A 25,134-nucleotide genomic window follows, 5' to 3' on the forward strand; every position below is an offset into this window, starting at 1 on the left:
AAAAACACATATGACTTTTCAGAGGCTCACCTTGAACAGCAGCTATGGTCACCTTCATTCATTTAAACAATAATTTAAGGTCTACTAAATGTAATCAAGCATATTTGAAGTCCAAACAAATACAGTTTATTGTTTCAAACGCTAAGGCATATTTAAGAATTTGTCAGTTTACTAGCAAAAAAATCAACATATAATTAGCCAAGCCTCAGCAGTCACAAGCGTATGGTCACACATCCTACAGAGCTATTTTAAACAGTTTGTACGGCCTATTACTGAAAGACTGACTTTATTTCATTTATGCCAGATACCACCAATATCGTTTTTCAAAAATAAGGAGATTTTAATTAGCCTTTCACAAAATGTAAATGCACTCCACAGCTAAGGGCCATTTAAGGCTAAAACATAAAAACTCATTTTATTTTGTTCGCAGCTCCATTTACATTTGCAAATTAGAACAAAAAAGGTACCATGCGTTCGGTTGCATATGAATTGTTAGATTTTACGGTGCCATCAAGAAAATGGGCCACATTTACTCAAACGAGCGGCACGCAAAATTTTACTTTGCAGCCCCCTGAACAGCTCACAAAAATGCACATTCCTATGAACAAGTTACCTTAGACTCTACCAGAAAGAGCAGAACTACAGATTCCTCACTTTTTGAATATTCACCCGGCGTCAGACTGGATCCGAAAGCGTTTGAGCTGTGCCTCTGCGCTGTCAGGTGGGGTCATGCTACACCGCACGGGTGCCGTTCCGCTCCGGAAAGGATGTGTGCGGCCTATATATGTGCCGCTAACGTCCGCCGATTTCGAGGCTGTCCGTGCCCCCAGATGCCGGACCCCAACAGCATATTGTGTATTTAAAATGTAAATCGGATCATATGTAGAACAATAAGAACACGCACAACACAAGGATGGAGCCTCTCAATGGAGAACTGACAAAAGAATAAGCTTAACTGTCATTGGACAGAGACATAGTAGTGAACTGAAAGAAAGTTGCTTGCAAATGTGGCCAGCAAAATCAAATTGTTAAAAATGTGAAAAGTGACGCTGCTCACCAAGCACTATCACCCCTCACGACCTTGCTGTTGTATCAATGCAAGTATAAAGGCACTGAATTATCCTGGCAACCTGATTGGATAATTCATTGAACAACTCTCACACAGAATTAACATATAAAGGTGAATACCGCAAAGTAATCAAGCCGTCACCCGTGAGCAAGGCGTTTGAAAACGTAGAAACGTATAGGGTGTTCCTGTCCATACGCGGATTACGGAGAAGAATTATATGCAAAAAATCTTGTATTCTTCACATCGCTGTGAGTGCACATTTTCCTGTGGTTCATCCTGGCCCAGAGCTGTGCTGGACATATACACATATATATATTCTAAACATAACTAATATATACATTTGTTAAGCAGAGCTATAAGAATATCTATATATTTTTATACTATAATGATATCCGTACAAAGAAATAAACAGATCTAGATACATCCAGAAAATCTAATTATACATGTTTAAAATACACAGCCATAAGTTGTACACTTGTGTTTTGAGTATGGTGGTCATGTAGGAAAGTCAACTCGAGTGATCTTCTTAACCCCTTCGATGCGAGTGACGGAGCGGTTCCGTCATGCGCGTCGGTTGCGCTGTGCGCATGACGGAACCGCTCCGTCATGGCCCCGCCCGCGCACGGAACCTTCAGCACAGCGCGGTAATCCATGCCGCGCTGAAGGGGTTAAGATAAGATGTTTATCTGTGGGTCTTATGTTTGGGGGAAATGAATTTCATCGTTTTGGCTGCTTCAACAGAGAAAGATGCAACACCCCTGGTTTCTTTCTTGTATGCTGGGATTTTAAGGTGAGGTGCCAAACTGGAGCAAAGGTTCCTTTTTTAGGTCTCGGCTAGCGAAGGCTGCGCTTGCGTAGTCTCGCTTGGCGAGATTTAATGTTTTTCAGTAGTGGGGCTTGAACCCGCCCTCTTCTCCATTGGCTGGCTTCCTAAACGGAGGCCAGCCATTGGAGGAGAGGGGCGTCTGTCCATTTAAGCCCCGTCTTTTTCGGATTCAGGGGCGTGTTTTTTAGTTTCTTTCTCTCCTCTGGAATGTAAACATTCCAGCCAATGGGAAGAGGAGAGAAAGAAAAACACGCCCCCGAATCCGAAAATGACGCTGCGTTTCTCTGAGGCATTTCTGCTTGACCTCGGAGAAAGATGGTTACAAAGTCGGCGAGCTCCTGGCCTACTGCACCCGGCAACACGCAGCAGTGCAATACAAATAAAATGGGATTAAAATAATAATATAGCAGCAAACAGTAAGCAACACACAATAAAAACAATTTCCCACTGGTCGTGCGTTAAAGCCTACTGTACCCTGCAACTCGCAGCAGTGCAGAGAAGATTGAAATAGTTTAAAAGTTTTTGTAGAAATAGTAAGCAGTTTAACACTCGTAGCGATAATAGCCCAACGATCTCTACTGGAGTCCGCTGCAAGACCGCGTCGTGGCTCCCATTAAGTAGGGAATCTTGAGGTTGGGCGGTAACAACTAGACCGCCGACCCAAGATGGCGCCTGACTGTGTCCTACTCGGGAGACTTAAAATGGCCGCTTTGTCGGAGGCGCTATGCTGCAGGAGATCGCAGTCTCGGGCCGGAAGAGAACCCACCACCCAACTATGTCCCAGGTATGAGGGGAAGAGGGCAGAGAATGGCCTACTGCACCCTGCAACAGTGCAAAACAAATAAAAAGTGATTAAGATAATAATATAGCAGCAAACAGTAAGCAACACACAATAAAAAGAATTTCCCACTGGTCGTGCGTTAAAGCCTAATGCCCCCTGCAACTCGTAGCAGTGCAGAGGAGATTAAAATAGTTAATAACGTTTTCGTAGAAACAGTTTAACACTCGTAGCGATAATAGCCCAACGATCTCTACTGGAGTCCGCTGCAAGACCGCGTCGTGGCTCCCATTAAGTAGGGAATCTTGAGGTTGGGCGGTAACGACTAGACCGCCGACCCAAGATGGCGCCTGACGGTGTCCTACTCGGGAGACTTAAAATGGCCGCTTTGTCGGAGGTGCTATGCTGCAGGAGATCGCAGTCTCGGGCCGGAAGAAAACCCACCGCCCAACTATGTCCCAGGTATGAGGGGAAGAGGACAGAGAATGGCCTACTGCACCCTGCAACACGCAGCAGTGCAAAACCAATAAAAAGTGATTAAAATAATAATATAGCAGCAAACAGTAAGCAACACACAATAAAAAGAATTTCCCACTGGTCGTGCGTTAAAGCCTACTGCCCCCTGCAACTCGTAGCAGTGCAGAGGAGATTAAAATAGTTAATAACGTTTTCGTAGAAACAGTAAGCAGTTTAACACTCGTAGTGATAATAGTCCACCCATCTCTACTGGAGTCCACAGAAAAGCTCTCACTTTGAAGCCAGAGAAAGAAAAGTAAACACCACTCTCTCAGAAACCTGATCCCAACATTTGACCTCTGTCTTTGAATGCATAGCACACATGACAAGGACAGAACAAGCGTTAAAGGCCTGTTTACAGAAAGCGGGTACTCGGAAAGATACAGTAAACAAGGGATGCCCCACCAAAGTGGCGAACTGAAGCTGGACAGCCTAAAACAAATAAAGCCAGCAAATAAGAAACAATAAACTGTTAGTTACAAACCACAAAATCAACAGCAAAGGGTGAAATGCATTCCCGGAGAAGCTTTCAGAATGCCCACAAGTCGTTAGCAAACCAGACAGCTGTGCTATATGGTAGGCTTCGATCTAAAAAAGAATGAAGTGATTGCATTATTCTGTTCCTGCATGCTAAGATTGAAGTCCAATGTGACCCCTCATAAGTGTTTAACTGCATGGGCAAGCACTTGGCAGGTTCCCTTTTCTAGAGGCCATTGCAATTATATTTGGGGCCTAGAATATGGTTACTAGGCACTATCCTAGCAAAGGTGTCATGGACCCTAACGCAAGACAGGAAAATGGGGCTCCCATCTCCTGTTTTGGTAGAAAAAAAAAAACAATTTTTGGGATCCAGTCGGCCTCCTACACTACTGGGCCCCTGCGCCTCTTCACCTGTTGCACTATTCATGGCTACGCCAGTTACCAGGTGACTTTGAGCAGGCCTGGAGGTTCAACACCTTGTGGTCATTAGGGAATCATGTCATGCTTGTTGCTCAGGAACGAGGATGTTCCAGGAATCTATCTCCGTGCAGTGGCAATTTGGGATTCTCTCAGTGGCGAGCATTTCTGCGGGCTCTTGAGTGCTGTAGGTAAAGTCGGTGGAAGGTGAGAGCCCTGATACCCAGAGCACCTCATGTGTTTGGAAGAGCTCCTCTGGTCTCTGCAGGGCCAAGGCAGACCACAAGGGTCACATTTCTTTGGCCCTTAATTAGTTGCGTGCCCTGAATTATTTGTCTTTTTTCTCTTAGAGGAGGCACGCATAGCCAACTTTCCAGTGGTTAATTAGCCCAGGTCTAGTGATCTTAACATGGCTGTCTTGTGTTATTTTTGTGCCAGGTTCTCCAAGTGTTTGAGGCAGGCTGACGTGCTCATCTATGCATGCAGAGGTGACTAGGGAATCCTGCGATGTCCCGGCTGGTGCATGTACCAGCGTCATCAGACTCCCAAAAGAACAAGTTACTTACCTTCGGTAACGATGTATCTGTAAGAAACATTAGTTAGTTAGATTCCTCACCTTAGAATATCCCCAGGCGTCAGACTGGATCCGGAAGATTTTTCGTCAGCAATACCCCTTGCGCGTCGCTAGGCGTCGTCTGCGGCTCCGCGTCCGTCGTTGGCGTCGTGCGCCGTAATGACGTCGGAGTACTTAGACGCCGCCCTCGCGCGCTGACGTCAGTTCTTGTACATAGCTTTCCGCGCCAGGAACGCAGAGCCATGCAAGAGACCGACACTGGTGCCAAAAAAGTCTAGGGGCCTGAAAAGGACAACCTTAACCCTAGATGTCAGTTCGCAGAACGGTGAGGATGGGTGGGTCGGTGAGGAATCTAACTAACTAATGTTTCTTACAGATACATCGTTACCGAAGGTAAGTAACTTGTTCATCTGAAAGAAACACGTTAGTTAGATTCTTCACCTTAGAATAGATACCCAAGCAATACCAACCCCGGTGGTGGGTCTGCGAACCAAGATCACACCAGAAAGTCCTGGAGGACAGAACGGCCAAAGAAGCCATCCCTCCGGACTTGGCTGTCTAGGCAATAATGCCTGGCAAACGTGTGTAGCGAAGCCCACGTAGCCGCCTGACAGATGTCCTGCAAAGGGACTCCCCGTCCCAAAGCAGTAGTAGCCGCTGTAGCCCGAGTAGAATGGGCGCGCAGCCCAACAGGAGGGTCCTTTTTCGCCAAGGAGTAACAGATTTTGATGCCCAAAACGACCCACCGGGAGATGGTCCGTTTGTGCACAGCTTTTCCCTCCTTAGCACCCATGTATCCAACGAAAAGTTGGTCGTCCACCCGGAACTGTTTTGTGCGGTCCAAATAAAAGGAGAGCGCACGTTTTGGGTCCAGACGGTGGAGCCTCTCTTCCTCTTTGGAAGGATGCGGAGGCGGAAAGAAGGTGGGCAAGGTGACAGATTGCCCAAGATGAAAGGGAGTCACCACTTTCGGCAGAAAGGAAGGACGAGGCCAAAGGACAACCTTGTCCGGATGAACAGATAGAAAAGGAGGCTTGGACGATAGAGCCTGGAGCTCACTCACCCGTCTAGCCGAGGTGATGGCTACCAGGAAAGCAGTCTTAAGCGTCAGAAGACGAAGAGGACAATTGTGAAGAGGCTCAAAGGGAGCGCACATCAGAAATGTGAGAACAAGATTCAAGTCCCACTGAGGCATTACAAAAGGAACAGGAGGGAACGTATGAGTAATGCCTTTAAGAACCACAGGGGACTTGAAAAGAGAAGGCTGATCAGGAAGCCGTAAGAAGGCAGAGAGGGCAGCAAGATAACCTTTCAAGGTGCCCAGGGCAGAGCCCTGCCGGGCCAAAGAAAGAAGAAAGAGGAGAACCTCAGAAAGAGGGGCGGAAAGGGGATCCACAGCCTTTGCTGTGCACCATGCCACAAATTTGTTCCACCGGCAGGCGTATACCGTCTTTGTGGAGGGACGCCTGGCTGCCAGAATGATATCACAGACTTCAGGAGGCAAGTCAAACGGCATCAACTGCCGCCGCTCAATCTCCACGCATGGAGGTGGAGGCTGGACAGGTTCGGGTGGAGGACCGTCCCCTGCTGCTGCGACAGAAGATCCTCCCGAAGGGGCAGACGTATCGGAGGATCGGTCAACATACTGAGTAGCTCGGGATACCAGTACCTTCGTGCCCAATCCGGAGCCACCAAGATGACTTGGGCCCGGTCGTGCCTGATCTTCTTCAGCACTCTGGGCAGAAGTGGTATAGGCGGAAAGGCGTACAACAGACCGCAACTCCACTCGTGACGAAAAGCGTCGCCGAGCGAGTGCCGCCTTGGAAATTCCAACGCGCACAACTGCTGACATTGCGCGTTCTCTTCGGTGGCGAATAGATCTAACCAAGGCTCTCCCCACTGCTGAAAGAGACCTTGCGCCACTTCGGAGTTCAGACGCCATTCGTGATCCATCATGCACCGGCGGCTGAGTTCGTCTGCTCTGGCGTTCAGAGAGCCCGCCAGATGTTGAACCACTAGGGTGACGCCCTGGTGTTCCAGCCACGTCCAGAGGCGCAGAGCCTCCTGACAAAGGGTCCACGACCCCACCCCGCCCTGTTTGTTGCAATACCACATGGCGGTGGTGTTGTCCGTGAACACCTGCACGACACTTCCCCTGACAGAGGGCAGGAAGGCTTTCAGTGCAAGTCGGATCGCTCTCAACTCCAACAGGTTGATGTGGAGGCGAGACTCCGCCGGAGACCAGAGGCCTCTGATCTCCGCCTCTCCCATATGGCCACCCAATCCCAGGAGGGACGCATCCGTCACTACGACATGCTCCGGTTGGGGAAGGGGGAGGCTCTTGCCCGCGACCCAATCGCGGTCCATGAGCCACCACTGCAACTGCTGTGCAGTGCCCTCCGAGATCAAGACATGGTCGGAAAGGTTGCCGTGATGCTGGGCCCACTGAAACTTCAGGTCCCACTGCAAAGCCCGCATGCGCCGCCTGGCGTGATGCACTAGTGGGATGCAGGAGGCCATCAGCCCCAGAAGCCGCAACACTAGCCTGACCGAAACCCAGGATAGAGGCCGAAAGATGGGAATCAGGGCCTCAATATCCCGGACCCGCTGTTCCGGCGGATAGACCCGGAACTGCGCCGAATCGAGAACCGCTCCGATGAAGAGGAGCTTCTGAGAGGGACTCAGGTGTGACTTCGGTACGTTGATGGAAAACCCCAGCAAATGCAGGAGATCCGCCGTAGTCTGGAGGTGGGAGACGACTGCCTGGGGCGAGCCCGCCTTCAACAACCAGTCGTCGAGATAGGGGAAAACTGGAACCCCTGATCTGCGCAGATGAGCTGCGACCACCGCCATCACTTTCGTGAACACCCGAGGGGCACTGGTGAGGCCGAAGGGGAGCACGGTGAACTGAAAGTGCTCCTGGCCCACCGTGAACCGCAGGTAACGCCGGTGGGACGGCAGGACGGGGATGTGGAAATATGCGTCCTGCAAGTCCAACGCTACCATCCAGTCTCCAGGGTCGAGGGCAGCTAGAACCTGAGCCCAAGTCAACATTTTGAACCGTTCCTTCCGGAGGAAGGTATTGACGTTCCTGAGGTCCAAGATAGGGCGTAGGCCCCCTTTGTTCTTCTTGGGAACCAGAAAGTAGTGGGAATAACAACCAAGACCTACTTCTGGGCTCGGAACGCGCTCGACGGCCTCTTTGGCCAAGAGGGCCGAAACTTCCCCTCGCAGAAGATTCAAATGATCCTCCGAGATACGGTGGTGCTGCGGTGGCATGGCTGGAGGGGTCGTCTCGAAGGGGAGGGAGTAGCCCCTTCGGACGATTTGCAGCACCCACCTGTCCGAAGTGATGGTACGCCAGTGAAGCAGGTGATGGCGAACTCTGCCTCCCACTGGCGATGAATGGGCCTGAAAGCTCGGATTAGGAAGGCTTTGAGGCGGATGCTGCCGGGGTGGATGTGGACTGACCGCGTCGTCCTCCAGAACCGCCTCGGCGGAAACCACGTCCGTGTGCAGGTTGGGTCTGCGGCCGGTGGCTCTGCGGACGTGAGGAGGCGCCCCTTCCTTGGCCACGAAAGGGGCGAAAAGCGGAAGCTTGCGGCCGCGGGGCTGAAAGGCCCAAGGACGTGGCCGTAGCCCGGGAGTCCTTAAAGCGAGCCAGCGCACTGTCCGCTTTCTCACCAAAAAGGCGAGCGCCATCAAAGGGCATTTCCATGAGAGTGCTCTGGACATCCCCCGAAAAGGACGTGGACCGCAGCCAGACGTGACGCCGAAGCGCCACCGTGGTGGAAATCACCCTACCCAGCGAGTCCGTGGTGTCAAGTCCACACCGGATTGCATGGCGCGCTGCATCCCTCCCATCGGCCAGAGCCTGGGAAAGTCGTGTCCGGGCCTCCTCCGGGCACAGGGGCAGCACGTCCTCCACCGTATCCCACAGAGAGTGGGAGAAACGGTCCAAGAGACAGGCGGTGTTTAAAGACCGCAGGCCCAAACTGAGGGAGGAAAACAGCTTCTTGCCAAACTGTTCCAGTCTCTTGGAATCCCGGTCCGGAGGAGCGGACGGGAAGGAGGTTTCGGAGGTAGAGGCCTGGATAACCAGGCTCTCGGGGGTGGGGTGTTGCGACAGGAAACTGGGGTCGCCCGGAGCAGGGCGGTGGTGCCTGGCGACGTTTCTATCCACAGGAGGAACTGTGGAGGGCTTGGACCAGGTGCCTTGGAGAACGTCAGTGAGGGCCTCATTGAATGGCAGCAAGGCTCAGTGGAGCTTGCTGCAGACTGAAGCACCTCAGTGAGGATGTTAGTCCTCACAGCCACGGCAGGCAGCTCAAGCCCGAGGGCCGCGGCCGCCTTGCGCAGCACCACGGAAAAAGCAGCACCCTCCTCCGAAGCCACAGTCGGAGGAGAGATGAATCCAGTGTCCGGTGAGGTATCCAGACCACTGGCCTCCCCCAGTTCATCTGCCCAGTCCTGTGACAGTTGAGCCTGAACGGCCATAGGGTCATCGGACCCCTCCCAGTCGCCCCCGTCATCCGATTCCTGGTAAACAGGTGGAATGATCGGAGCCGGACGATAGACATAGTGAGTCTCGAGCAGCGTCGGATGCGGCGTCGGTGGGCGCCGCATCGGCGTCGGGTCCGGACAGGGGCTGAACCGGGGAACGACGTCGACCGGAGTCGGCGCCGGCGGAGGAGGCGTGACGAGGTCGACCGGCGTCGACGGGGGCCCAGGCATGGGCCCCTCGGGGACCTGCGGCGTCGGGGCCGGAGCCTCCAACGGCGCCGGGGCCGGAGCCGCCGGCGCGCAAGGTCGCCCAGTCGAGTCCGCGGGGCCCGAAGGCGCGCCGGCGGGCGTCGACGGCGGAGGTAGTTTCCTCATGGCCGAGAGGAAGGCACCGATCTCCGCCGGCGTCGCGTCAGTCCCAGGGACCGGCGGGTATGGGGACGTGCGCGGCGCCTGCGGCTCCTGCGGAGCCGCGGGGTGGAACCACCCTGACTCTCGGCCGAGTCGCGCGACCGGCGAGGGGAGTCCGAAGAGCGGTGTCGCCTCTTGGACTTCTTAGATCGCTTGGACTTACCCGAAGACTTCGAGCCAGACGAGCGATGACGTCTGCCGCGGCTCCGCGACCGATCCTTGGACCTCCTCCTGGACCGGGATCGAGAAGGACGCGGAGCCGAGTGTCAGAGCTCGAGAAGCTTAGCGAGCTTTCGAGGTCAGGGCCTTGCAGTCGGAGCACGAGTCCGCGTCGTGGTCGAGGTCCAAACAGTAGAGGCACCGGCGGTGGTGATCGGTCACTGACATCAGTCGGTGGCAATCGTCGCAAGCCTTGAACCCAGGCATCCTACCGGCACCAGATGTCGATTGACAAAGATCAAAAGGGATCAAAATATTTAGTCAAAAAAGACTAAAAGGGGTAGCTCTCCCGGATCGGCGCTTACTGGCGCGGAAAAAAGAAGAACTGATGTCAGCGCGCGAGGGCAGCGTCTAAGTACTCCGACGACGTCATTACGGCGCACGACGCCAACGACGGACGTGGAGCCACAGACGACGCCTAGCGACGCGCAAGGGGTATTGCTGACGAAAAATCTTCCGGATCCAGTCTGACGCCTGGGGATATTCTAAGATGAGGAATCTAACTAACGTGTTTCTTTCAGATATCGTTATCAACGTTCGGCTCGGACCAAACTAGGGCCAGACATAAAATACAACAGGGAACAGAAAGAAAAACCCCCAACAGCATGCTCTAAAAGTTAGATTTAGTCTAAATGTTCAACAACCTATCATGTGTGCTAATGAATTCTATGTGTGCACGGGTTTTTGTTGTGCCTTGTTTCATCATATTGCTGCAAAGGAGGGAGGTGTGTTAGCTGCTTGTGTGTGTCTACGCTCTCCTGCTCAGTCCGGAATGGTGCTGATGCTGTTGGCATGTTTGCAGTGGCACAGCAGGGATAACGGGCAGTGAGGCAGGAGAGCTGGGAGGCTCAGAAGGAAGGTATTCAGGCACCTGGTGGACCATCCTTTGAACCCCATTATTGGTGTATCCGCTCTATAAGATGCACCACATGTGTAACATGCCAATGTCTGTAAAAGAAGAGGTGAGCATTAACCTTGCTGTAATGTGTCAAGATGGAATTTAAAAATATCAGTGGAGGCTGCCCTGTGGTTTATGTTGGTTGTTGCGGCACATTAACTGAATGGCAAAACTATGTTTGTGTGTTACCCTGCACTAAATATGTGGGTGCCTTGCCACCCTCTACCCAGGGTTCACAAGATGGTTGATAGCTCAAGGGAGCGCAGGAGGGTATTTTTCACCCTTGTAACAGCAAGTGGAGCTCTTACATTATGTTCTTGGCATTTGTTGTGCAGCACAAAGATGGCTTGTAATGGAATGTCCAAACATAAACAAAAATTATGTCATGAGCAATGCCAATAGCTCTAACTTTAACAATGCCGAGACCATTGCATTGTAAATGCTTGTTATCACATTGCTACCAAACAAATAACAAAATAGACTTTTTTTTTACCTGACTGGAGGAAGCATGAGATAATGAATGCTAAGTGAGTCCTTTTCCTGGACAGAGGATGGGTCAATAAGTTTCCTCAAGTTCTGGTACATCATTTCAGTGATAAACGGAGTAAAAGGGGCCTGTGTTAATATAAACATACAATTTAGTTAGATGGTTTTTTTTCTCACCAAATTAAAAAATACATACACATTCAAAGTTTTCTTTAAAGGATTTCCAACGCTTGGGAGCAAAAAGCTCAACAGCATAGGGTACTTTGACTGTGTAGCCAGTTCATGTGCACTTTACAGACAAGATGAAAACAATAACATGTTGCTTCCACTCACCAATATGACACAGAAACAAGCTATTAATTAAGACTGTCTATGCCCACTCTAAACGAGGTTGGTGCTTGTTAGACCTGGCCCTTTCGACAGGTTTATCCCCAAACGTTTTGCCTTTTGCCTCCTATTTTTTCGGACCCTGTTTTTTTGTCAGCTATAGGATTCTGGGCACTTTACCACTGCTGATCAGTGCTAAAGTGCATATTCTCACCGTATAAATTGTAACAATGATTGTTTATCCATGATTGACATATTTGATTTACTGGTAAGTCCCTAATAAAGTGCATGGTGTGTGTTGGCGCCTGTAAATCAATTGCTACTAGTGGGCTTGCAGCACTGGTTGTGCCACCCATATGAGAAGCCTTGTAATGTGTCTCAGACCTAGCACTGTAGTGTCTGCGCATGCAGTTGTTTACAGCCATGCAAGTGCACCCACTTGCCAGGCCCAAACCTTCCCTTTCCTTACATGTAAGGCACCCCCTAAGGTAGGCCCAAGGTACCCCATGGGCAGGGTGCAGTATATGTGAAAGGTAGGACATGTACTGGTCTGTGCGACATGTCCAAATAGTGAAATACTGTGTATTTCATTTTTCACTATTGAAAGACTGTCAGTCCCATAGGCTCATCATTGGGGCTGCGATGTAACATTTTACACGTGTAGCTTTCCATACGGACAAGATAGAAATAACACACCTTTTGTTAAAGGTGGTTTTTAATTTCTGTGTCTGAAAATGCCACTTTTAGAAAGTGGGCATTTTCTTATTTTGCTATTCTGTGTGCCTCTGGCTGTTTGTGTATTTGGTGTCTGGTGTTCGAATGACAGGAGCTGGGGATGTGCATTCACCCTAGACAGTCACTAGGGGGGTTGAGGTGTGTTCTGCCTTCCCTGGGTGACTCATCGCTGGGCTGAATAGACCTGGTCTACATTTAGAGTGGTGGGAGGAGTTTTGCTTGCACCTGGGACACGGAGTCAGCAGCGGCGTTGTAGACGGCGTTGGGTTGTTTTCTTCTGGTCCAGCACAAAACACACAGTCCCCAGTGCTGATGTCAGAAGAACTTGAAGTCTTTGCAGTTCCTGATCATTCTTAAGCAGGGGGCAAGCTCTACCATAAGCCCTTGGAGAAACTCACAAAAAGGAAGTTGCAGAAAGTTTAGTCCAGTCCTTTCACTGCCTAAGACAGTAGCAGACACTGCAGGCCAACACAGCAAAGCACACAGCAAAGTGATAGTCTCTCCTCACAGGTTCTCCAGCTCTTCTTCTTGGCAGTCTTCTTGGTTCCAAAAGAGTTCTAAAGTTTAGGGGTTTGGGCCCCACTTTTTATAGCCCACAATCCTTTGTCCTCTCAGGCAGAGAGTGTCTGTGCTTAGTCCAAACCAGTTTGGTCCTCTCTGGCTCAGATTCCCAGCAGGAGGCGGTGACAGCAATGTACAAGGCAGACAGGGCCTAATCAGGTACAAGGGAAATCTCTTACCACCACTCTAAATGCAGACCGGGACTATTCAGCCCAGCATTGACTCATCCAGCCACTGCACATCCCCAGCTCCTGTCACTCCACAGCCAGACAGTCAATACACATCCTAGCAGAGGCACACTGGATGGCTAAGCAAGAAAATACCTACTTTCTAAGAGTGGTATTTTCAAACACAGAATGTAAAAATCACCCTCACTAAAAGATGCATTTTAACATGCTGAGTTCAGGCATACTAAACTTTATTTTCCTATCTGGTCCTAATGGGAAGTTATATTTATAAGATGTTATAAATTAACTCCCATGCTTTCCTATAGACCAGATAGCCTTTCAATAGTGAAAAACGAAATGCACTGTACTTCACTACCAGGACACGTCACACACATCAGTGCATGTCCTACCTTTCACATAAACTGCACCCTGCCCACAGGGGTACCTTGGGCCTACCTTAGGGGTGACTCACATGTAAGAAAAGGGAAGGTTAGGGCCTGGCAAGTGGGTGCACTTGCCAAGTCGACATGGCAGATACAAACTATGCGCAGACTCTGAAGTGGCAGGTCTGAGTTACCTTTTATGGGCTACTCATGTGGGTGGCACAATCAGTGCTGCAGGCCCACTAGTAGCATTCGATTTACAGGCCCTGACACACTCAGTGCACTTTAATAGGGACTGACAAGTAAATCAAGTATGCCAATCATGGAAACACCAATCCATAACACAATTTACCCAGAAAGCATATGCACTTTAGCACTGATCAGCTGTGATAACGTGGCCAGAGTCCTATAACCAAAAAGACTGGTCAGGAAAAAATAGGAGGAAGAAGCAAAAGGTTTGGGGATAACCCTGCAAAAAGGGGCATTTCCAACACAGTCAAAAGTTCCACTTCAACTGAAACACTTTCCCCAAGACTCCTCTGAACGGATACTGGAGGGCACGGAACGACTTCTATTAGGCTTCATCTGATGATGCAAACAAGACCACATGAGGAGTGCCTGCCATGCGAAGATGTTCTGGACTACCTCTGGTAGAAGTAGTCACTTGGGATCAGCAAGATCAAGCCAACTGCGGCTGTCAGCTCACATTCTGAGACCTCGCTAGGTGACGGACGGTGAAGCAAATCCCTTGGTAGTGTGCCCAAGTCCAAAGTCTTAATCCTTCCAGACGAAGACGGTGAGACCCTACTACCTCTTGCTTGTTGATGTACCACATTGCTGTCTTGTTGTCCATCCAGATCTGGATTGACCGACACTGGATGGAGGGAAGGAAGGCCTTGTGTGCCAGCTGAATGGGCAGCAATTCTAACAGGTTGATGTTAAAGATCTGTTCCTCCGAAGATCATAGGCCTCTGATCTCCAAATCCACCAGATGAGCTCCCTATCTTGAGGTGGAAGCATTAATCACTACCGTGAACAGTTGTAGGGAGGGAGAAGGCTATCGCGTACTCTGGTTCACTTCGTTCCCCCACCAAACCACTTCCGATGCAGCGCTGGAGATTGCGTTGGAGTCTAATGGGTCTCCAATGTACTGTAGCCGCTACCTACGGAGGCACCACTGCAGGGATCTCATGTGCCAAGTGCATGTGTGACTAGGAAGATGCAAGAAGTCATTAGACTTACGAATCTCAGCATCTTCTAAACTGGAACTTGCGTGCCTTGTTGGAAGGATGAAACAATCTCCGTGACATCTGCAATTGTCTGTGGAGGCAGAAAGGCTAAAAGAAGGGTTGTGTCCAGTACTGAGCCTATGAAGTGGAGTCATTGAGACGCCACAGGTGAGATCTGGGCTCGCTTATGAAAAACCCAGGTCAAACAGCAGGGATACTGTCGACTGAAGATGGCGTGACACCATCTCTGGCATTCTGACTTTAAATAGCCAGTCATCCAGGTATGGGAAGATTGAGATGATGCAGCTGCTGAAATGAGCCAAGACTACTGCCATTACTTTTTGCAAGAACTTTGGGTATGACCACAGGATGGGGATGAGGAAGTATACATCTTCCAGGTTGAGTGATACCATCCAGTTTCCAAGTTCAAATGCCAGTAACACTTGAGCCATGGTCAGCATCTAGATCTGTTTCTCCAGGGAAACAAATTCAAGTCTATGAGATCTAGGATTGGGCGCAAACCGATGACCTTCTTATGCTATAGAAAGTTATATGCATAACATTACTGGCCTTTTTCCTGCCCTGGCACAAACTCCACTGCTCCTTTCTGTAGGAGTTCAGTCACCTCTTGCTGCTGCATGGTTAGGTGGTATAGAGGGGAGAGAAGAGTGTGGGGAGGCAAGAGAAGGTGGAGCCTGAAGGAAGGGAAGGGTGTAACCCCTTTCTACAACTTGGAGGACCTTCTGGTCCCAAGTTATGCCCTTCCAGGCTGAGAGAAAGAAGCACACCTTTGACACCCACAGGCTCCAAGTAGTAGGGAGGAAGTGAACTAGGTCTGTTAGCCTGGTGGTGCAGGGGAGGAGGAGGAGTATTGCTTAGCAGATCCACAACCCTTACCTCTGTCTCTGCCCCTGTATTGTTTGACAGGCGGATTTTGCTTCGGCTCATGGGTCTGGGGTTGGTAGGCATGGTGCTGATGGAAAGAGAAGGCTCTTTAAAAGCCATAAAAAAGATTGAACTGTAGGTAACCCTCGTGGGAGGTGGCAGTTGCAAGCTCAAAGAACAGCCTGGGGCTGGTCTTCAAGTGTTACAATGCAGAGTCTACCATTTCCGCAAAAAGGCATGAACCATTAAATGGAAGGTGCAGGAGGTTGGTCTGAATGTCAAAGGAAAGGTTTACTGTGCACAGTCAGGCATGCTCACGAATAGAGACATGGCAACAATGGTCAGGTTGGTGTCTAACAAGGGATTTAAATCCTATGGGGGAAGAGGTTGCCCACATTCCGAATTTTCTTTTAATACTGGCAGCGGAAGACAGAATGACGTGCAGGTCAGTCAATATCTTTAGATCTGCCATTTCATTGTGACACTTGCCAGTCAATAACTTACTGAGAGAAGAGCACCTGATAGTGTACAAGTTGATTCGAGGGATTAGACTGTTCTTTCCCCAGGAGCTCAAGTACAGCAAACTCTCGTATGTCAAAATAGTTCTAAATCTCGTCATGGCCACAGAACAAGTATGTTTCAAGGGAAGAGCTTTCCACTAAGTTAACAATATTCTTGTGGTTGATATCTTGTCTGAGGGTCTTGGATATATGTGCCTTGGATCAGAAAGGATGATTACTTCGGAAGGAGATATGTTCACAAATGCCAGGAGTACAAGATCCAATAGTCAATCCATCTTATATTGGCTTTCCCAGATACACTTCACCTACGTCTCATAAGAAGCGCACTGGCTTTTGAGGAGGCAACCACAGAACTCCATAATCCTGGACTGCATCAACTGGTAAATATCATCAAGAAACCAGGGTGGTTTCCTCACCATCCACAGGAACTGTGGGTGGTGTAGGAAGCTGGCTTGGACCAGGCCATTTGTGGCGCACCCTCCAGTCGGGGCACCATGGCATCCAAAGCTTTAGCATTAGGTGATCGGTAGGAGGATATATTGAGAAAGGGAGATTTGCCATCTAAGTCTATCTATTGTTGGTTATCTAAGCAGTGGAGCACCCCTAAGATTGTTTTGGGTACTTTAATAAAGTTACTGGGAGTATCATGTTATGTACATTTATAGAACACTTTCTCTGATGAGAAACAAATTTGCAAGGAAATGTCCAGAACTTTCAGCACCTTTATCTTACAGCAGAAATGTTAAAACTGGGACTTTGGAGAAATACTCGAATGGGAGGACTGGTACAAACATGTCAAAAGTGAGTGAATCACAATTTTAAAAACTACCACAGTGCAGGCAAATTACCACCAACGACAGGACAAGAGCAAAAAGTAAGTAAATTAGAAACATTACAATCCAAAGACCCCTTCCTTTTTACAGTACCCATCAAGCCACCATTGCTGAGGCACAATGACAAGGAAAGTTCTACTTTGGCAACAACATTAAGAGGGTTGTAAAAGAGACAAGTGAGAAATAACTACTTATTGATGATACGGAGAGGTTTAACTCCCCATAGCATCTTCTGGGAACTGAACAAAAATAATGAAAGGACAGAGCTACTAATACATGATTTTCAAGCAATGTACTTGATTACCTTGCCCACAGACATGGCCATCAGGTGAATACAAATATATCAGTTGAACATCTGGATGAATGTAATGCAAGAAACGTCTGTAAGTTGGCATTTCTTATTTATTGAAGAAAACACAGGCATATTTGAGACAGAAAGAAAAAGCAAAAAAAAATATAAGCTTCATTACCATAAGTCTGCACATAGACAGCAGGACACTAAGCAAGGTCTCCAAAGCCATTGTACAGTCTTCAGTTCCATTTTCACCCTATACAAAACATAATAAAACAACACAACGAGAAGTGAACTTAAGAAAACAATGGTCTTTATAAGAATTAAGGTCATAAGTAGGTGTTCAATAAAAATGGCAAAATTAAATTTGAAAAGATGAAACACTAATCCGGGGTTAAAGCATACTTTTGCAAACTTTGTTCAAACTTATGTCATGTTTAAGAAAGACAGTTAAACCCTAGTGTTATACTGTGAAAGGTTTATACTGCATAGATAACTGGGAAATCATTTTAGTGTAGTTATATAGCATACACAGCCACATGAATTACAGCAGACGGAACACAATTAGAAACAACTAGCTAGAAAAAAAAGATGAATGTAATGAAATTACTATTTTCATTTAGGCAAACTGAAGAACTTGGAAATAAAATCCTAGTGTACAAGTCATGTCATAACGTATGGACTTTAATTGTTTATGTATAAAATATGGAATACTTTTACTACTGAGATAAAGTCAGTTTATTAAATCAAAATGAAGATGCTTTATGCTTCAAATGAAGGCTGTACAGCTAAGGAACATAATGATCAACCTTCAAAAGACTCCCTTGCCAACTGTTAAGACTAGACTTTCCATTGAATTCTTTCAAAGTATCATAGGACTATATATCAGACGGCATTGTACACTTTTTACACTCATAAGCACAATATACTGGAGTCTGGAAGATACATATATACATATATACTGCAGGGGAATTCTCACTGTGGTGCAATTCAACTACAAACCGAGTGTTATTACAACAGCTCACATCCTTCTCCTGGACTGACCATTCTATTTTCCCTCCTACATATCAGAGCCTCTGTCTAACATGCCACTTAGGCTCCGCCTTCAAAGTGGAAGTGAAATGTTGGACCAAGAACATGTTTTAATGAAATGGCCAGGAGACTCTGGTTCCCAAGCTGACTGGCCGCTACCATACTAAATTTTGTTCTACATGCTGACCTTACCGATGCTTGCAATCAAGGCACAAGCTGTAAAGATGCGTTGCTCTAGACAGGTTGAATAGTGTTCCATGGACGCATTCTTTTAATTCAACAATTTTAATATTAGCAATCTAGTGGAGAGAAGGAAAACTTACCTTCTTTTCAAAGGAAGGGGACTATTCCTAACAGGAGTGACCTAATAACCGGAAGGACATGGATCAGCAGACTGGAAGGGGCTGCAAGTGTGACTGCTCAGGAGAGCTACGGTCACTGCCAGGTCAAACAGAAAGGAGTTGCTCCATCGCCTTCAGCTATTGAGGGGGGTGAGCTTGCACCATTATTTATCCCTCCATGTCACAGGGTTCGTGCAATAGCCCTCTTCGTAGTACAGTGATACAGTTCCACTAGCAAGCCACGGTCCCAGAGTTGGCCTAACAGATTTAGGTCTACTAATACCATGGACAGTGTCTTAAAGGACACATCCTTAAAGATGCCCAAAAGCTTGGAAAAGTGCTTTGTTGGGTCACTGAGGTCTGTTTACATTCCCTGAATAACTGAAGCTCAAAACACGAACACTGACTCACAGGGCACCTTTACTACATTGACCAAAACCAAAATTCAAATGCTGCTAAACGAAGCAATTGCAAATCAAGTGCAATGTTATGGGACCCTAGCAAACCAGTGGTGAATGGCTATTGCCTAGTAACCTCTAACTCCCCAAAGATTCCAAAAAGGTCTCACAAATGGCATCTAGAGAAATGATTTTAATTAAATTACAATTAGTTCTCAAAGATGTATTCATTGAAGTTAAGGTACCGGAGTAAATAAAAATAACATTCACATTAAATTACCTACCTTTAGCCTCCTGCGATTCATTCGAACATACCAGTTTGTTAGCATGTCCACAAACTTTACTAGTCGGGGCACTACTGTGAACAATCTGTAGGCTGGAAGCAAATGACACAAAGTTAAAAATAAGTACAAATATATAGGTTCCCCTTAACAGAATGTTTCCTCTTCATGCTTCATAGACTCAGACGTACGTCTCTACTATGACCCAACCAGACCCAAAAACACTTTGTTTTTCAGACACATGCACCTCTGAAGTCAGAGGATGGAAGAAAGAAAGAGAGCGAGAGAATCTGGGCGACAATGAGAAAGAGAGGGACATCCTACTGTATAAAATCAGATGCAGACTTTAGGAAGGATTCAGCATGATAAATGTAAGGCAAACAGAAGGAGAGAGTGAAGCATGTGTGATAAGTCTAAATGCACTACAAAATCTTCAAGTTAAAAATAGATCTCAGACTAAAGAGGCAGGCCATCATTGTCCACAGTGAATCTGTGATCCTCTACACAAAGCTTTGCTGTTAACAGGTTTCTCAACCTCTGTGGAACAGAACTTGAAAACATGGTTTGCAGAGGAGTGAGGCACGGCTGTGTGCTTGCACCAACCCTGTTTTGCCTCTTTGTCAACGCACTTATTGCCCAACTTATTGAAGTTAAGGACAATGACGCCCCCAAGTTAGCAAACTAAAAGGTTCCAGCATTGATGTTTGCTGACGACACCCTTCTGATGTCTAAGTCGCCGATGGGAATCCAGAGGATATTGGACAGTTGTGTCATTTTTTGGAACAATAGGGGGCTGGAGATTAATACCACAAAAACCAAGTTTATGGTTGTTAACCCAGCCAAGAAAACACGTCCAAATCCCCATTTAGATGGTACAGTACTGGAAAGGGTTCCTGTATTTGACTATTTGGGTCTCACCCTTACTGAAAACATGGATTGGGGGCCACAAATAGCCACGTTGTATGGGGCTGAACTTTGGGGACATTGTTCTTGTACCCTTTTGAGTAAAATTGAGAACAGTTTTTTAAGACAAATTTTGGGTCTCCCCTCTAGCACCCCGTTAACCCCCCTGCGGTTAGATTTAGGTATAAGGCCGATTGAAGATGAGGTTACCTTTAGACCTCTAACTTTCTGGCGCAGGATGTGGGTGACCCCGGAACTGGTAGATTATCAGGTAGAAACAGAAGAGCTACTAGGTCTTCCTGGGGCAGAAAAAAAAATTGCTTGGTTTGCACATAGAGTGCACAAGGATAGGCAAACCAACCCTCTGGAGTAACCCTGAAGAAACTTGTTCTACAGTTTCACGTACTGAACTGGTGAGAACTTATCGAACTCACAAATTGGAAGTCATCTACGGGAATCCAAACCTAGGTGTTCTGACAGTAGAATTTCTTACTGTGAAAGAGGAGTATAAATTAGAACCCTTTCTGGATGATATTCTACCGTCCCCAGCAAGAAAATTATACCTCCAGTTTAGATTTAGCACCCTTCCTTTGCGGGCCTTCACTTCCAAATGGTCTGTATTGGGCCAACGTGGGTGCCCAGCTTGTAACCATCAGGAGGAGTCAGAGCTGCATGTTTTATTTTTTTGCCCAGGTTATAAATCGGCAAGACAGTGTTGGCTAATCCAGCTGTGTAGGAACATGGGGTTTGTGCACTGTCAGGAGGCATTTAGAGTTTTGAAATACGATACCTCTAAGCCCACTACCTTTGCTGTTTCTCGTTTTTTAAACACAATGTGGCGCAGGCGTTGGGTTTTCTTAGAAAAAGAAAAAAAGATAATAATAACCGCCCCAGCTGCTAGCGTATAGTTTATTCTATTGCGTATAATAAGGAGTGTGGAAAAACCCTCTTTTATCTTTTTAATTGTTTTAGATCTTTTACCATGAGATGATTATTTTTAATTGATACATTTTATGTATAACCCTCTCCAGGCATATTTTTTATTGTACCGTTTTTATCAAATTTTCTGCCCATTGGTTGGTCTTTGCAATTGACTTGTTTGTTATTGTATTTATGCCTGTGTTTTTCATGTTTCAATATTATTGCACATGCCCTTTTTTGAACCAATTGGCTTGCTCACTGGTTAGTGCACCCAAATCTTCTTTCGCACCCGAAGATGTAGCACTTTGATTATTACATCTCAGTTCGATGTGCCTTAACTATATATTGTCATGATTTGGATTAGATTATATTGTCACGATTTGGATTATATTGTACGCAAACTTTTATGGTCTTAATGACCGAAATAAAGGTTTTTGAACTGGAACTGGTAAACATGGCGAATAGAAGCACAAAAGAGCACATGCAGAGGATTAGGGCTATAACTGTCCAAACCTCTTGAGAAGACCATGGTATTTGTTACAGAACACTTACCGAGTGCCGAGGTGGCCAGTACATTACCAATACAGGTACCGATTTCAGGCCAGAGAGTTATTACATATAGATATTCCTCACCACCAGGTGCGGTAGCAAACATGACTGAGAAGAAGACTACTTCCCAGCTAATCATCTTGCCTGGTTCCTCTAAACTGCCTGAAGAAAATGTCACTGCCCTACTGAGTTTAGTGTCCCCATGAACCCTATAGTAATTTGAGAAAAGGGATGGCTGTACTCCGGGAGGGTTCAAAGACAAATACAATACTGTGGTGACACTCAGACAAAGCAACATAGAACTTTTCAGAGGAGGTGCATTGAAGAACTTCATTGAAAGTGGTACATCATGATATAGGATTACCTCAATGAAAACTGAATGTTTAAATGAAGTGAGATTACCTCATTGCTAACTCATCACTTCTTTACTGCTAATTGAAGATTTAAAAAGGAAATAAAACATACAAGGACTAGAGCTACAACAATGCTTTGATAGCACACACCTATGAAATGTTCTGAGCAGTGTTTCTGAGTGCTATCACAACCTGCTTTTTTATAAAGTATGTGGCTTTCAGAGACAGTGGTCTGCACAGAGGGGATTTCATATGTGAGTATTTTACTGTTTGAATTGCTCTGCAGAATTCCAATGTGGCTGCGCCTAAAAAGATTAAGTTCCTCCAAACAACTTTTATTGAAAAATAAACATCAATTTGATGAAATATGAACAATTCTGTTTAAACGAAAGCGGATTACTCCACTGACAATTGATCATTATTTTACTGTTAAAAGAAGACTACAAAATGAAATGCAAGATGCAAGGCCAACAGCTATCACAATATCATGGGGCCCTACTGAAAACAGTCTTTCAACACCTGTCAAAAGTTATGTGCTGTGTTGCAGAAGTGCGCAGAGCACTACTATGAGAATGTGGATTGAGGGGATGCGAATCATCACCAAGAAATAACATCACCATTCCGTACCAGGTCCAGCTAGGTCTCAATAATTTAGGCTGGAGCTCAGCCACTGAGTAGCTGCAGCACACAGTAGACAGGCTTAACTAAGGCGAAACATGTAAAGCCTTTATCAGTCCCAAAACTGTTAAAAAGGAGAGAACACACCACAGTAAAAATAGCATTCGAATTTATAAAACTAGAGTAAAATGTAATGAACAAATTGACACCAAAACGCAAAAAATCTAATGTAGAGGACCAGAAATATGATTTTATAGGTCTTACGTCAAAATATTGCTTCTAAGCGCCAAGCGTCAATTGCGGTTATCTGGTCACCGGGTCCAAGTCAAAAGTCAAGGCCGACTGCGAGATAATGCCGGACAGGTACAGAGACCAGAATTGTGCAGGTGAAAAGTCTATCTTATGACTTAGGAGATAATGCCTAAGGCGTGAGGAAAAGTCATCACATGACAAAGATGTTATTCGATGAGGACTGGTGACTTTGCCATTACCAGCCAGTCGTTCAGGTACAGAAATACATAGACAGCACTTTTGTGAAAACATGAGGCGTGGTTATCAGCACAAACGACAAGACAGTGAAGGGCAGAGCTGGAACCCCACAGTAAACTTTCTATAACATAAGCAGAGAGAATTGGAAGATGGAAATTGGTGCCCTAGAGGTTCAGGGACACCAATTAATCCTCTGCATTCAGTGCCAGAAGAACGTGGCTCTGAGAAAGCATTTTGAACATTGCAGGTACAATGAACAAGTTCAAAAGGTGGCGATCCAGAAAGGGTCTCAGACCACTGTCTTTTCTGTTGACTAAGAAGTACACTGGATGACAACAGTCTGTTGTTATCAAGTCCCAACTGGTGAAGTGGGAGACTGCCATTTTCCCCACCAGAAGATGGTAGTGTGGGGGTGGGGGGGCTAGTCAGAGAGGCTCTAAGTCAACAGACGCGGTAATGGACGAGGGTCTGCTACAGCTGCTAAAGGCACCTTTTGATCCACGCCTGCATCAAAAGGAGAGGTACACTGAAGTGTCAGGAGTAGCGGCTAGGGCTATCTCTGCAGAGATAGCTGAGCTCTGGACAGACCCTGAATTTTCTGTATCGGTGATGGTACTGCCTCACAGACAAATCCAGGTACATTGACCATGCCATAGACCTGTTATTCTTGAAGTGCTATAGGAAAGAATCAGCTTTTAAATAAAAAGTTGATTGCCATCAAAGGGCATATCCCTTAGAGTGGCTTTCATGACTCGCGAAATAACGGTATAACACAAACAGGTATGTCCACATAATGTGGCGGCTCTGTCCATGGGCCTGGCATGGCATCTGCAGAATCCAAGTCACACTCCAAAATCTGTTTTGAATTATCCAATCCATCACTGACTAATTTGGGAAAGGGTTTCTACAGGTCTTCCAGTAGGCTTATGGCTGCCATTCTTGCTAATTCCCACAAGAATTGGCAAAAGTAAACCAGCAGGCATGAGTAATTCTCCGAACAGAGAGTGAGACTGCCTGAACCAAAAACCTTTCAGCCCACGGCATCTAGATGTTTTGACCTCGTGGTCACAGGGGGCAAAGGCAAAACGTTAGGGTTCATTCTTGAAGATGAAGTTTGAACCACCAGGCTCTCTTGAGACTAGAGTGAAGGCAAATAAAAGTGGATCACCTACAGCAGGCCTATGACATTTAGAAATTTGCCTGTGGACTGCTGCACCCGATAAAAGTTTCTCTTAGGCAGCCAAGACAGGTTACAGTAGAGGCTCATTAAACAGAAGAAAGGGCTTTGCAAATGAAGAAATAGATTACAAGACCACAGTCAAAATGTAATAGTTAGACACCTCGGAGGAATAAGTCATGTCCAGAGTTCCTGCAGCCTTGAGCAACACTGTGGTAAATGAGGATACTGTCTTTCTCAGGGCTCAGAGCGGAAAGAAATGCCCTTTCCAGGATAGGTATCTAGGACATTTGCATTTTATAAGACCTGTATCAGAGTAACAAAGAGGAAGCAGATGGTGAGCACTTGGAATCATCAACTTCTGTGCGCCCATAATCTGTATCACACATGTCTATGGGGGAGGAGCCAACTATCTCGTCCGCAACTTTATGGGCCCTAGTTCTTCCGTTCAAATTCTAACTTTATACTGCTCAGATATTTTCAGGCAACTTCAATGATGTTCCAGTAACAGCTAAGAACGTGCGGTTGAAACCGGCTCCAGTGGACGACATAATGGATTGCGCCAGACAAACAGGAGCTGATTACATCCAACAGGGGTAGCCCTATTCCCCAAAATCTGGGGCCAATAAACAATAGAACAGCTACAATGGTTCAGGGAGAGTAATTTTTAAAGGAAAAAGAAGTAGATAACAATCATACAATACCTGAGTCTTGAAAAGTGTGTCACGCAGTGTAACAATGAATAGAACAAAGAACAAAAAATATAAAAAATAAGGTACCACTTTGCATTCTTATAGAAATCTTTTTGTTATTTAAAACATTTTGTGTGGAACATGAATAATACACAGTCAAATATACACATACAATTGGTGCTCACTAGCTTACACAACAAACATATAAATACAGATTACAGTGTTGGTGGCTAATGAAAAAAAAGCTTGGGTCAGAGGCAGATCCCCCTT

General features: G+C 46.8%; 1 protein-coding gene across 1 annotated transcript in view; it reads right to left on the reverse strand.

Moving 5' to 3' along the window:
• Nucleotides 1–25,134, reverse strand: part of IARS1 (isoleucyl-tRNA synthetase 1) — a 645,156-nt gene that overhangs the window by 201,236 nt on the left and 418,786 nt on the right. Inside the window, exons 21-23 of the mRNA XM_085624880.1 lie at nt 19,166–19,257; nt 17,289–17,366; nt 11,185–11,306 (exon numbers count right to left, since the gene is read on the reverse strand). Of these exons, the coding sequence (XP_085481006.1) occupies nt 11,185–11,306; nt 17,289–17,366; nt 19,166–19,257 (292 nt within the window). The remainder of the gene's footprint in view (nt 1–11,184; nt 11,307–17,288; nt 17,367–19,165; nt 19,258–25,134) is intronic.

This window comes from Triturus cristatus, chromosome 9 (genome assembly GCF_964204655.1).
Source record: "Triturus cristatus chromosome 9, aTriCri1.1, whole genome shotgun sequence".
Taxonomy (NCBI): Eukaryota; Metazoa; Chordata; class Amphibia; order Caudata; family Salamandridae; genus Triturus; species Triturus cristatus.